This window comes from Nannospalax galili, unplaced genomic scaffold (genome assembly GCF_000622305.1).
Source record: "Nannospalax galili isolate Female #2095 unplaced genomic scaffold, S.galili_v1.0 scaffold72, whole genome shotgun sequence".
NCBI classification, from domain to species: domain Eukaryota; kingdom Metazoa; phylum Chordata; class Mammalia; order Rodentia; family Spalacidae; genus Nannospalax; species Nannospalax galili.
The window spans coordinates 3140790-3153795 of record NW_008336933.1 but is presented as its reverse complement, the minus strand read 5'-3'; the positions used below and the strand labels follow the sequence as shown (position 1 = coordinate 3153795).

At 40.9% G+C, this 13006-nt stretch overlaps 1 protein-coding gene across 1 annotated transcript in view; it reads left to right on the top strand.

Moving 5' to 3' along the window:
• Nucleotides 1-13006, top strand: part of Sycp2l (synaptonemal complex protein 2 like) — a 64388-nt gene that overhangs the window by 12340 nt on the left and 39042 nt on the right. The window contains exons 6-11 of the mRNA XM_017797789.1: nucleotides 2302-2387; nucleotides 2492-2580; nucleotides 4991-5025; nucleotides 6151-6293; nucleotides 8528-8580; nucleotides 10004-10049. Coding sequence (XP_017653278.1) covers nucleotides 2302-2387; nucleotides 2492-2580; nucleotides 4991-5025; nucleotides 6151-6293; nucleotides 8528-8580; nucleotides 10004-10049 — 452 coding nt within the window. The remainder of the gene's footprint in view (nucleotides 1-2301; nucleotides 2388-2491; nucleotides 2581-4990; nucleotides 5026-6150; nucleotides 6294-8527; nucleotides 8581-10003; nucleotides 10050-13006) is intronic.

Here is a 13006-nt window from a genome sequence, read left to right as displayed (position 1 = left end):
GCTGGCTTCATAGAAGGAATTTGGAAGTTCTCCCTCCATTTCTATCTTTTTGAATAAATTAAGTGGTATTGGATGTAGATCTTCTTTAAATATATGATAGAATTCTGCTGTAAATCTATCTGGTCCTGGGCCTTTTTTAGTCGGGAGATTTTGTATTACTGTTTCAATTTCTTTTTGTGTTATGGGTCTGTTTAAGCTGTTATCTGTTTAAGCCTTTATCTTCTCAGTCAGTGGATCTAAACATTTGCAATTAACTTTATGAACTTTGCAAGTGACACTGTCTTTAAAACTGATTGATAAAATGCATGATGATACAGTCTTTTGTAACACTTGAAAAAAACAAAACAGACTTGTCTTTCATTACAACAGTGTATATTTGAACTGTCTTTTCAATAAACAACCATTGTTTGGTACATTTATGGATTCGCACAATCCTTGAAATAACCCTATTGCTATGTGGAGGAAGACAGCTGTAGATGACTCTTGTTGTCTGTTCTGGCTTCTAGAAAAACACCAAGGACTTGGCTTAAACAACAGACATTCTTTTGTTCCAATCATGTGAAGTCCAAGATCAGGGTGCCAACATAGTTGGGTTCTGAGGAAGGCTCTCTGCCCTGCCTATGACTGTGTCCACACAATGAAGAGTTGGAGCCAGCAAGCTCTTTGGTCTCCATTCTCAGAAGGATGCTAACCTTATCATTCAGGTCTACCCCTATGACCTCACCTGATCCAGTTGTTTCCCAAAGGCCCTTTTTGGGAAACATGATCAAACGGGGTGACTGTTTCAACATACGAATGGGGGAGTAGGCAATGGCACAGTCTAGCCTACAGCAATAAGTTTGTTGCTTGGGCCCAGTCTGGCCACTCTGTGGCAAGGAATCAGGGCTGGCGGCTTTATCAGCAGCAAGTTTTCATATGTGGCCTTTGGCAGTTGACTTGCGTGGGCATTGCGCTAGGTTCTGCAGAATGAATGTCTAGTCCCTTCATCTGAAGTAGATGTTTCCACTGGTCTCCTTCCCGCCCTCTTCTATCATGTAGCATTAATCTCTCCTCCTTTATTAATCCAAGATTTATATGATCTTGTGTGTGTTTTAAGGGTTCCTTTGCTCTGTGTTGTCTCAGGGATTATGTTTTAATGGTTTGCTATTCTCTAGTGAATAGCCAAAGTTCCAGAGTTATTCTTGTGGTTACTCTAATAACATCAAAATGATGCTGGCCTGTTTCTCCTCCTCTCTCTATGAACGTGTGTGTGTGTGTGTGTGTGTGTGTGTGTGTGTGTACATATGTGTCTGTGCTCTCATAACATGGTTATTCCCCATCTTCCATCCAGTTTTAGGCCCATATCATTTGCCTTTGCAAATAGGACTTGCTTTTTGCTTTGTGTTATAATAGTATTTGCAAGGGTTAGTTAGTTTTTTTTTCCTTCCTGATCCTTTTATTTCATGCTATCTCCAATTATTTTATGGTGGTGGTATCGGAACCCATGGCTTCTTCACACATGCTAGGCAAAAACCCCACCCCACTGGGCTATATCTCCAGCCATTTTGGTTTCTTTTTGTTACTTTAAGAAGAGATTTCACTAAGTTGCCCAGGCTGGACTTGAACTTGTGATCTTCCAGCCTCTTCATTCCTAGTGGCTAGGATTACTAGACTATACCACCAAGCCAAGCTCCATTCTTGGATTCTTTATTCTTTGTTTCTACCTTGGTTACCTTTCCCATTACTGTGGCTAAATACCTGCTAAGCAACTTAAGGGACGAGAGGTTATTTGGGCTCAGGGTTTGAGGGGATCCAGTCCATCATGGCAGGAGATGCATGGTGGGAAGGTTCTGTGACAGCTGGAGCACGAGGCAGTTGCTTGCTCACATTCAGAAGACCAGAATGCAGAGAGAGATGAATTCTGGCTCTCTGGCTTTGCTCCGTTCAGTCTGACCCCCAGCCCATGGGATGGTGCCACCCACTTAAGAGAGCTCCTTAGTTAATCTTTGAAAATGCCCTAACAGCCATACCCCAGAGATATGTCACCTAGGTGATTCTAAATTCAGTGGCATGGCATTGACAATAAAGATTAGCCATCTCAGTCTCTGCTATAATATATTTGAAGAACATTATTAGGCGTTCGTAGGGCACAGTCAGAACTTTTGAACATTTGAGGACATATTCATGACTTTTGGCCAATATGACTCTAGCCAGCCCTTCGCATCATTCTTACTCTGTTGCTCCCAGGCTGCACCTCTTCTGGGTGGGAGTCCATTCTGACTCTCTTCAGCATCCATTTGACTCTTACCATTGCGCTTTCAGGAACAGTTCAGATGCTGGATTCCTTCCTACTTCGCTTAGGGTTCCTGGTGACAGAAGGCAGGGTGAAGCACTCCGTTCAGCAGGAGGTGAGTTACAACTAAAGGGAATAAGTTAACAGTGGTTCCAAAACCTCAGAGATGGTTGTACATTTTCATTTCTTCCCATGACCTCATGCTCCAATTCCAAACAGGCTCTGAGTACTTTGAACTGCATTTTGAACGCTGCGCCTTGGGAAGAGAGACAAAGGCTGTCTTTGGCAGAAGGCATGTGCTGTCTTATGTAAGTGAACGTAAACTCAACGCGACGCGACGATGTAAGGCCCAGACCTCTCTGTAGTTCTTTGTTCTCAGCGGTCCCACGTCATTCCTCCCTTCGTTGTGTGCTTTGTGGGTTTACTAGGTGTCAAATGCTAGGCTGCATTGGACTGAATACAGTGGGCAGATGTCACTAGGCTTTTTTTTAGTAGCACAAGATTTTTGTTTTGTCTTATGTATTGAATTTGTAGGCCCAAATGCCCTCTCAGTGGATCCGTTCTACAAATGGAGCTTCACTGGTGACTCATGGAAGGAAGTCAGGGAGCAGCTCCCAGACTGCTCAGCCAGGTCCTGGTTTCCACACTAGCTGCTCATGAACACAGCCTTAACCTCATGGTACCTCAGTTTGCCTGCAAAATGGAGTGAACAATGAAAACCTACTGGAGAGTGAGTCAGTGTCAGGATTAAACCTAGCAATCCATTTAAAGTGATTAACACCTGGAAAAGCAGGTGCTCCAAGGTTAACAGCAAAACTGGAGGGCATGAATTTGATAGTGTTTTCAGGTGATGGATTTTTTTTTTTTAATTTTAGTGACCCAGTTAAGACTACATAGATTTTAATGGATTTTAGAATGTGACATTTGAAGGTAAGAGTTTAATCTATGATGAAGTAAAGGGTGAAAGTGGTCCCCTGTTTTGAAATTTGAATCTAAACACTTGTCTATGAGAACTGTAGTGAGGAGGCCATCTTGGCGACAGTGACCATTCCTGTGCCGTGTGGCCACGAGCAGAGAATGTGCTGCTTGCCAGTCGGGAGCTCACTGCTGTCCAGTGCATGAGTCTTTGTGAGGTGTGGCTCTTGAGAGACTTGTTTCTAAAAACAAAAATCCTTGATTACATTAGTAATCACTGCTCTTCTTGGAGCACGAAGATTTGGAGAGCAGCTGACCTGGTTCTTCCCAAGTTTTCAAACTAATCCTGTGGTCATATTACCATGATTTTAGAAAGAAAGTCTGGAATGTTCTGGACTTCAAGTCAAAGATAAAACCTACTTGGAATGAGATTAAGCAGAATTCTCAGTGGTACTGTTTTAAGGTTTTTTATTTATTATAACATATCCAAACCAATACATTTATTATTGTGTGTATGTGGTGCGTGCGTGTGTGTGTTTGTGTGTGTGCACGCGCGCATGTATCTGTGCACATGCATATGGAGGCTGGAGGATATTCCCCAGGTTTTATTATCTACTTTTATTTTTTCAAATGAAATATCTCCCTGACCTGGAACTTGATAAGTAGACTAGGGTTATTGAGTTCTCGGGATTTGTCTGTCTGGGATTACATGCGTATGTCACAGGCCTGGCTTTTTTATGTGGGTTCTGTAGAACCCAGATCCTTATGCTTGTAAGGTATGTACTTTACCAATTAGCCATCTCCCCAACCCCTTAAGGTTTCAAAAAAAATTTATTCTTTAAAATGGGAAATTTTTGCTGAATGTGGTGGTGCACACCTGAAATCCCAGGTACCCAGGAAGCTGAGGCAGGAGGACTATCTGTTTAAGGCCAGCCTGGGCTAAATAATGAACTTTTCTCAAAGCACCAAGGGCTGTGGATACAGATCTGTAGAGAACCTGTCTGGCATATACTAAGCCCTAGATTTGATCCTCAGCGCCCCCCCAAAAGATTTTCAGATATAAGGGGGAAAAACTCACCATATTTAAAGAATTTAGTTGATATTCTGGAATGAATATGCAATATAGAGACATCTAAGACAGGTATACAATGTAATAACTTACCCCATTATACATCTAAACTAAGTTGATCAATTTAAAATCAGATCAAGCATATCATGGGAGACTCATAGGACTCCACTCCCTCAGGTGTCAAGCTCTGTGATAGGATGTATACTTCTAGGAGCTGGTGAGGTGATTGGTTACAAAAGAAAATAGGTCAGTGTAGTGGCACATGCCTATAATCCCAGCATAGAGGAAGTAGAGGCAGGAGAATTGCTGTGAACTCAAGGCTAGCCTGCTCTATATAGTGAGTTGCAGGTCACCCAGGGCTAATATTAAGACTGCTTCAAAACCAAACAAAACATTCTCCCACCCAAATCCCAAGAAACCCTAAGAAAACCCAAGAAACTTCAGAATGATGTCATTAGTGAGCCCCCAGAGCTCACCAAACTAGATTCACTTTATGAAAGGGTCAGTGGAGCCTCAAAAATATAGCACCTGTATCTTCTTAAAAATGCATATTGATTACTAATGTGTAAATCTGAACAAATTTTTCATGTAAAGGTATTATGCACACTGTGGAAATCTGATACTGAATTCAAAATCATCTAAAATATGTATATCTTGGTTTTAAATTTTACTATAATAAGGTTTTGCCTCTTTATGTTCATCTTAGTAAAATGTAACTTATATAAATGTTTCAGGAAAGAATTTTCAAGGACGATTTTGACCGTGGGTGGTAAGAAGTGGTTAGAATTTTAAATACTTAGAATATTAAATATTGGACACTGGGAGTTTTATGAGAATGTTGGAACTATGAGGAATAAATTATGCTAATTTGAACATAGGAATTAAGATTTTATTTTTAATTTTAAGAGATTTTGGCCTGCTGAAAATTATAATGAATTGTTAACAGATAGACCCTCACTGGCCAGTTTTGTCACTTTTTAATATTTTGATGCATGTGCTTTGAATAAAATTCTTTTAAATAAAAGAAATCAAAGTCATGAATAAAGTTCCCCATGTCCATATCCCCACCTCCCTTCCCTTCTTTGATTCAGATTTGTTTTATCATTCCTAAACATATTTTTCTGTCTTTTCTCTATATTGCAATACACTATCATTATGTAGATTTAAAAGCATATAAATGCTACCCTATAAGTCTTATCTGATTACAGCTCCCTTTTTGCCTTTATAATTATTTGAGATTTGGGCTAGGGATATAGTTCAGTTGGTAAAGTGTTTGTCTACCATACACAAAGCCCTGGGTTTGCATCTCACCGGCACATAAACAATATGGTGGTCCATGCCTATAATCCCAGCACTTGGGAAGTGGAGACAGGATTATCAGAAGTTCATGGTCATCCTTGGCTAATAATGAATTTAAGGCCAAGCTAGGCTACTTGAGACCCTGTGTTAAAAAAAATTGAAATTTGAACATGCAGTTTAACTTCTATAAAATATTGTAAATTTAATGGGATTTTATTTTTGTGGTAGAAAAATTTAAAGATGATCTGATTTGATATTCTAATATATCTAAAATATAAAACCAAAATTATATATAACAATATATGTATTTTTTCATAGTACCAGGGATTGAACTCAGTGCCATGTGCATAGGAGGAAAGCACTCTACCACTTGACAATATCCAGAGCACTCAAATCTATATTTAAAAATGTTTATATGAAATTTAGATTTTTCTCCTAGCAATCCTTAAGTAATGGTAATTACTCCAGAGAGCATCTTTTATGACTTAGTCTTCTGTGATGGGATTTCTTAATACAGAACGTGCTGACTTTGAAACTTGTTATGTGCTTTGCTTTGTGCCCAGAATTATCTGTCTGCCGTGTTTTGAATCTCTAGATTATGACCAGCAGGTTGCTATCTCAGAGGCATTATGTCGAATGACAACTAAAACATCAAGGGATGATCTCGTCCTTCAGTGGTTTGATGATGAGGTCCTAGCTGATGCTTTCAAAGAAATTAGGAATCGGGAATTTGAGACGGTGAGTTTTCTGGTCATGAGCATCTTTGCTTGGTCAGTATGTATTAAAGATCCTCTTAGCACTTTTCCTGCTATTGGGGTGGGAGAGAATTCATTTTCTTTCTTTTCTTTTTAAAAGATTTTACTTTAGTTTTAATTCTGAGAGAGAGAATGAGAATGAATATGAATATGAATATGTGAACTTCTGGGCCAGAGGCCCAGAAGAGGGCAACAGTTTGCTTGGAACAGAAGTTACAGGTGGTTGTGAGCTGCCCATCATGGGTGCTGGGAACCCAACTTGGGTCCTCTACTTGGACAGTATGGGCTCTTAACTATGTAGCCATCCCTCCAGCCTCTTGTTTCTTAGATATGATTAGGTTGCCAGTCTTAAACTTCCTGTTTTCCATATCAGTAAAACAATTTGAAGGTAACATGAACAGAATATTTGGGGGGCACATGGGAAGATTCATACAGGACTCATATAGGACTTCTTTAATGGGAACTGAGCCTGGAGACAGAACTAAGTGAATCTGATGGATCCAGGCAAGGAGAAGGTATGGGAGTGGGTAGAGGTCTCTGATGAGCCTTGAAAAGTGGGGCTGACATTGAAGGAGAAAGAAAAGGGCCTTGCAGAGAGCAGTGCTAATGTTGGCCGGCATTGGCCTCTGTGCTCTAGTGGTAAGGAATATCATAGAGGATCATGGTGTGAACTATCCAGTCACTGCAGTTTGGAGGCAAGGGGGTTTGCAGTGTCTTTTTGTGCAATCTGAGCTTACTATGTTTTTAAGTAGCATAAAATAGCTCTGGCTTTATTTATCTGCCTTCTTCCCTAGAATTGGCAATGTATTTTCTCTATTCTCTTAAAAAGATCTTTTAATCAGGGTTAGATTCTAAAGAAAAGGTAAGATTTGTAGTAACTTCATTTTAACAAAGCCTTCTGATCAAAACTGTTGTATAGGCAGGGTTATTGCACAATCCAGAATGTATTGAATTTGAACCTTTGTATTATTTATCTTAGACTCTCGAACTGACATTACACAGAAGAGGGTTAACCAGGATTAAGTTTGATCTAAATGGAAAGATTGTGAGCTTGGGGGCTTTTGACCAGTTTAAGTTTTACCACACGGCAGAGCCTCACCTCCTGACTTAGGTGATATTTGCATTAGACAAGTCCTGACTGGTGAAGTCTGAGTGTTTCATCTGCAAGGTGGGACTACATTCCATCTCAAAATGTAGAGAACTTGGGGCTAGAGAGATGGCTCAGTGGCTAGGAGCACCACTGGCTGTTCTTGCAGCAGACCCGGGTTCAGTTCTCAGCACCCACATGACAGCTAACAACTATTTGTAGCTCCAGTTCCAGGGGATCCGACACCCTCTTCTGACTTCTGCAGGCACTAAATGACATGGGTGCACTATGCACATGTAGGTAATACACTCATATACATAAAATAAAAATAAAACATTTTTTAAATGTAGAGAATTCAGTGAAAGAAACTAAGAGTTCCTGGGATGATGTGGGCAGTTAAACACTCCCTCATCTTCAGAGATTTCATGAAAATAGAGTAATTATCTTGTTTCCAAAATTGTCCCCTAACCCCTGCCCAGCCATGTTTCTTAATCAAACTGCTTTTAGATGAAGGGCTCGCACTGTTGCTGTCTTTTTAGGGTTGAAATGTCAGTAACATTTGCCAGTTCTTGGAAATAAAAACAAAAGTAAATCTGGACCTCTGTCTCTTTGCCCCCAGAGCAACACATTCAGTGTCCTGAGAACTGTTGCTTAAGAAATCCCAAAAGCAGTTGTTATTCTTTGAACATATGTCACGAGAGAAAACCCACAAAGGAGTGGCATGGGAAATGTGTCCACATGAACCCAAAGTTGATAAGTTTATATATATATGGCTTTTGCTGGGCAGATGTTAGGGAGGCTTATGCTAGGTAGGTTAGTCAAATACTGGAGTTTCGGTTGACAGCTTACTCTTTTTGCCCAAATGAATCAGGCATATAACTTTTGGGCACCTAAGAATTCTTCAGCTCAATAGCTAATGCTTGGGGGGTGTGGTTCCTTCAAGAAGTATGCCTAGGGCCTTCTCTCAGATGCACAAAACATTGCTAACATAAAGTAGTGAATCCTCTTGAAGCTTTGAGCTACTGTTGGCTCCTGAATGCTTAGAAGCAAACACAAACTCCTGCATATGCCAGCTGGGATAACATGCAAGATATTTTGCTTTAAAATAAAAATGTATTACTTATTTTAAGGACTGTCGGCGATTTCTCAATCTCTTGAACAACAGACTTGGTGACCAGAGAAGGTAAGCGGTGTCTTTGGAAATTCTTTTAATGACTACTTATATTTTGAGATTGTCTAACATTTTAAAGGAATAGCTAGGATATTTTTAATTTTAGAAGAGAATATAGGATCAACGTTTTACCCATTAGAAAACCAGGAAGAGCCTGGTTGACGGCTCACACCACAAATCCTTTCACTTGGGAGGCCGAGGTGGATCATGAGTTCAAGGCCAACCTGGCCCACATATCAAGATTCTGTTTCAAAAAAAACAAAACCTAGGGACTGGAGAGATAGCTCAGTGGTTAAGAGCACTGACTGCTCTTCCAGAGGACCCGGGTTCAAATCCTAGCACTCATGGCTAACAACCGTCCATAATGCCAGTTCCTGGGGATCTGCCTACTTCTGACCTCTGTGAGCACTTACATGCAGGCAATACACTCATATACATAAAACCCCATAACCTAAACCAAACAAAAGCCAAAGCATCAATATTCCTAGGGAGATCAGATCCTTTTTTCCTAGTGGCTGATGGTGTTTAAAAGTTATCTCTGTCTTTAGTATATTTATTAATGATGGGATTTTTGAAATTAAGTTAGTTCCTTGACTATTTCATACATGCATACTTACACAGTGCATTCTGGTTACTGTCTCCTCCAAACCTCTCTTATCTCCCTCCCACCTGTCACCTCCCTTTTCCTCCTGACTTGACCCTTTCCTAGACCCATTTAGTGTAACCAGGGTCATTTGTGTAGCCATTGGATTGGGACTATACACTGGAACTTGGTGGGGTCATCAGTGGATGCACAACTACCTGAATCTATCCATAGGAAATAGTTTAGCAGCACGGGGAGGGGGCCCTGAGTCCCTCCTCCATACAATGGGATATTTTTAATGCAAAATTCTTTAGAGAGTTTATAGATTTTGTTTTTTACTTTCTCTTTAAAATTTTTAATTACGTTACTGAGAGAGAGAGACAAAGACAGACATGTGGAAGTCAGAGGGCAACTTTTGGGAGTTGGTTCTTTCCTTTCACCAAGCGGGTTCCAAGGATTGAACTCAGGTCATCAGGCTTGGTGGCAAGTGCCTTAATCCATTGAGCCATCTTGTCATCCAGAGAGTTCATAGATTTTATGAAGAATAATTTTGTAAAGATTTGAGGTCTCTGGAGGTAGACATATTATGAACAGGTAAGTCCTTGGTAAGACAGTCTTTGCTAAATTCATACCATTCTTTAGGAATCTGACCAATTTCTTTGAAATGAGTGCTAATAGCCTGGCTTATAAAGTGCCTATTGGAGCAGTGAAATCTACCTAGACTAGGTTGCTGTTTGCAGGGTTGAAACCCTCTACCATACTGTGTATAGCAGACTTCCCAGCATGCTGTATTTATACAACATTGTTATGGACATCTGTGGGTCATTTTTTGAATTGTGAGGTGTTTTACAGGGTCTGTTCATTTCCATGTGTTGCTGCTTTTGCTGATTCTCATGAGGTATGTTTCTCTCGGGGATCCTAAGGCTAGTATGAAATGAAACCCACGGTTATGATTACATGGTTAGGTCAGACTTGTGTTGTCAGTACTCTAAGGAGCTATTTGTTGGTTTGTGTGTGTGTGTATGCTTGTGTTTACACGTGCTTGTGCACGTGAGTGTGTGCTTGCACGTAGAGGCCAGAAGAAAACCTTAGGTGCTGTTCCTCAGGTGCCATCCACACAAAGGAGCCTTTAAAAAAGGATGCTAGGGGCTGGAGAGATGGCTCATGGTTAAGAACACTGGTTGGTCTTACAGAAGACACGGGTTCGAATCCCAGCACCCACATGGCAGCTAGCAACTGTCTGTAACTCAAGTCCCAGGGATCCGACAGCCTCTTCTGACCTCTATGGGCATTGAAAGACATAGTGCACTTACCAAATGCAGGCAATATACGCATACACATAAAATAATAAATAAAATTTAAAAATATTTAAAAAAATAAAAAGATGCTAACTTCTAGTGACCTCAGCCTTCAAACCAATCAGATCATGTCATAACCAGGATGCATTTCCAATTACGTTTAAAGGATCTGTGGTTATATAAGCAAAAGAGACTTCAGACTCCAGACTGTACACGAGTACTAGACCTTTACTTCATTTTAAAGTCATGGTAACTTTGTTCATGATGGAACTGGAGAGGAAAGGGTCAAGATTTTATTGGTTTTTTCCCTTCTAGTTGATGCATCCTGGGTCAGCTTCCCTTTCTCTGCACCTTGGTCTTTATAGCAGACATTATTTTTGTATGAAGTTCCGTCAGAGCACAAATATACTGTGGTGCCAGGCGTGTCTTCTAGCTTTCATTCTCCTGTCCTTTGTAGTCTAAGACTGACCAGTTTCTTCTCCATCTCTTTGATTTCTAGAAGAACAAGGGCCCTTCCCGTAAAAAAGCTCCAACCGATAGCATCTCAGTTGCCAGATAAAATACCCAGATTTACCTCAAAGTCTTGACTCAGTTGAGATTTCCTGAATGTCTTCCCTAATCACTTCTTTGCTGTGGGTTCAGAGCCCCCTTCATGGCTTCTGGAGTTTTCAACTTAGACTATACCACAAGTTCCCCTGTCTGTGGCCGATTTTGATGGATGATGAATCTTGCCTTTCAAGGTCTTCTGCTTTTCCTCTGGTTATCTGAGGATTCCATTCTATGTTGGTGGCTCTTCCCAGGGCCTCCAAGTTTCCATCAGCTCCAATCAGGGATCTTATACTTGCCCCTTGTGCTGTCTTTTAGTGGCATGTGTGAAACCTTCTGTTCAGCTATGCAGCTATTATAGGAGGCTTGTATGATGGAAAAGAAAGATGTCTAAGCAACACTGATGTTTAGGAAAGCAGGTTGGAGTAAGTCTGGCGTTTGCTCCATTGTTGGAGGAATAAAAGCTTTGTGTAGCTGGGTGAGGTGGTGCATGCCTCTAATTTCAGGACTCAGGAGGCAGAGACAGGCAGATCACTGTGAGATTGAGGCCAGCCTGGTCTACAACACCAGTTCCAGGTCAGCTGGGCTACAGAAAGACCCTGCCTAAAAAATAAGACTTTGTTTCTTAAAGTCAGTCCTAATCCAAAAACCTTAAATGCTCCCAAATTCCAGACTTCCATGTGCTCCATGATATTACATGGAAAAATCAGGACTTGAGAGAGAGCTCAGTTGGTAAAGTGCTTGCCTCACAAGCATGAGGACATGAGTTTGAGCCCTTAGAACTCATGTTAAAAAAGTCCTGGTGTGGTAGCCCCTACCTGTAACCCTAGCCCTGGGGAGGCAGAGACGGGCAGATCCCTGGAGTTCACTGGCCAGCCAGCCCAGCATGCTGTGTGAATTCCAGGTCAGGGTCCTATGTGAGGAATAACATTGTGGATGGCACCAAAAGAATGATGCCCAAGGTAGTCCTCTGGCTTCCACACTTACATGCATATACAACCACATACACATGTGCATCCACACCACTTACACATATGTGAACACACATAAAAGGAGAAAAATATCCCAATAGCCAGTGAGATGACCCAGCAAGTCAGTCTCTGGGACCTGCATGATAGGAGGAGAGAACTGACTCCCATAATTTGTTCTCATACCTCCACATGTATGTCATGGTACACGCACGCACATACATACACACACACAATAAATGTAAAACAACTTTTAGTAAGCACACAGGGGATAAGAGCGCACTTACACTATTGTATGAAATTCCCTTCAGGTGATGGCTGTAAGTTTTGTCCCCATCCCCAAGACTGCTCGCTATGTACATGTACATGGTCCAAAATCAGAAGTACTCTGGTCCCAAGTATTTCAGATGAGCAATGCCTGTACTTTCTGGTATTTGTCTAGAAAACCTCGGGGTGGGGGGGGAGGACAGAAGCATCGTCAGGGAAGCCTAGATGCACACCTGTGGGAAGGTGGACAGAGAAATTTGCTGTTTCTGTAAACACCGTGTAGCTTGAATCTTTCTTTTACTTTCTGCTTTTGCTATGTGTGTATTTTATAATAACAAAACCAAAAGCAATTTGAGCTCTTTAAGCCTTAGCTATTCTGATTTGGTAAGTAGGGCAACAATTTGCCACTTATATTTGATCACAATATCTCCTTTTCTAGAAGTTTCCATCTCTCTTCAGTGTGTTTTACTGCCACTTCAACATAGAACTGCCCCCCCCATAATATCCACCAGAAAAGAAATTGTGTGGATAGTCATTTGACACATTTAAATATCTATTAAATATACTGAAGGTAGGTGATCTCACTGGAAATGCCTTGGCCATATGAGATTGAAACCTTCTTCCTGATTTACATGCATGATTTAGGTAATAAGTGGAGGCTTGGGGTAGTACTGTTCCAGGTGCATAAGTTGTTTTTACATAGGGAGTTCCAGGTCAGCTGGGGCTACAGGGAGACTTATTTCAAAAAAAAAAAGGAAGCTTTGTATATAAAAGTC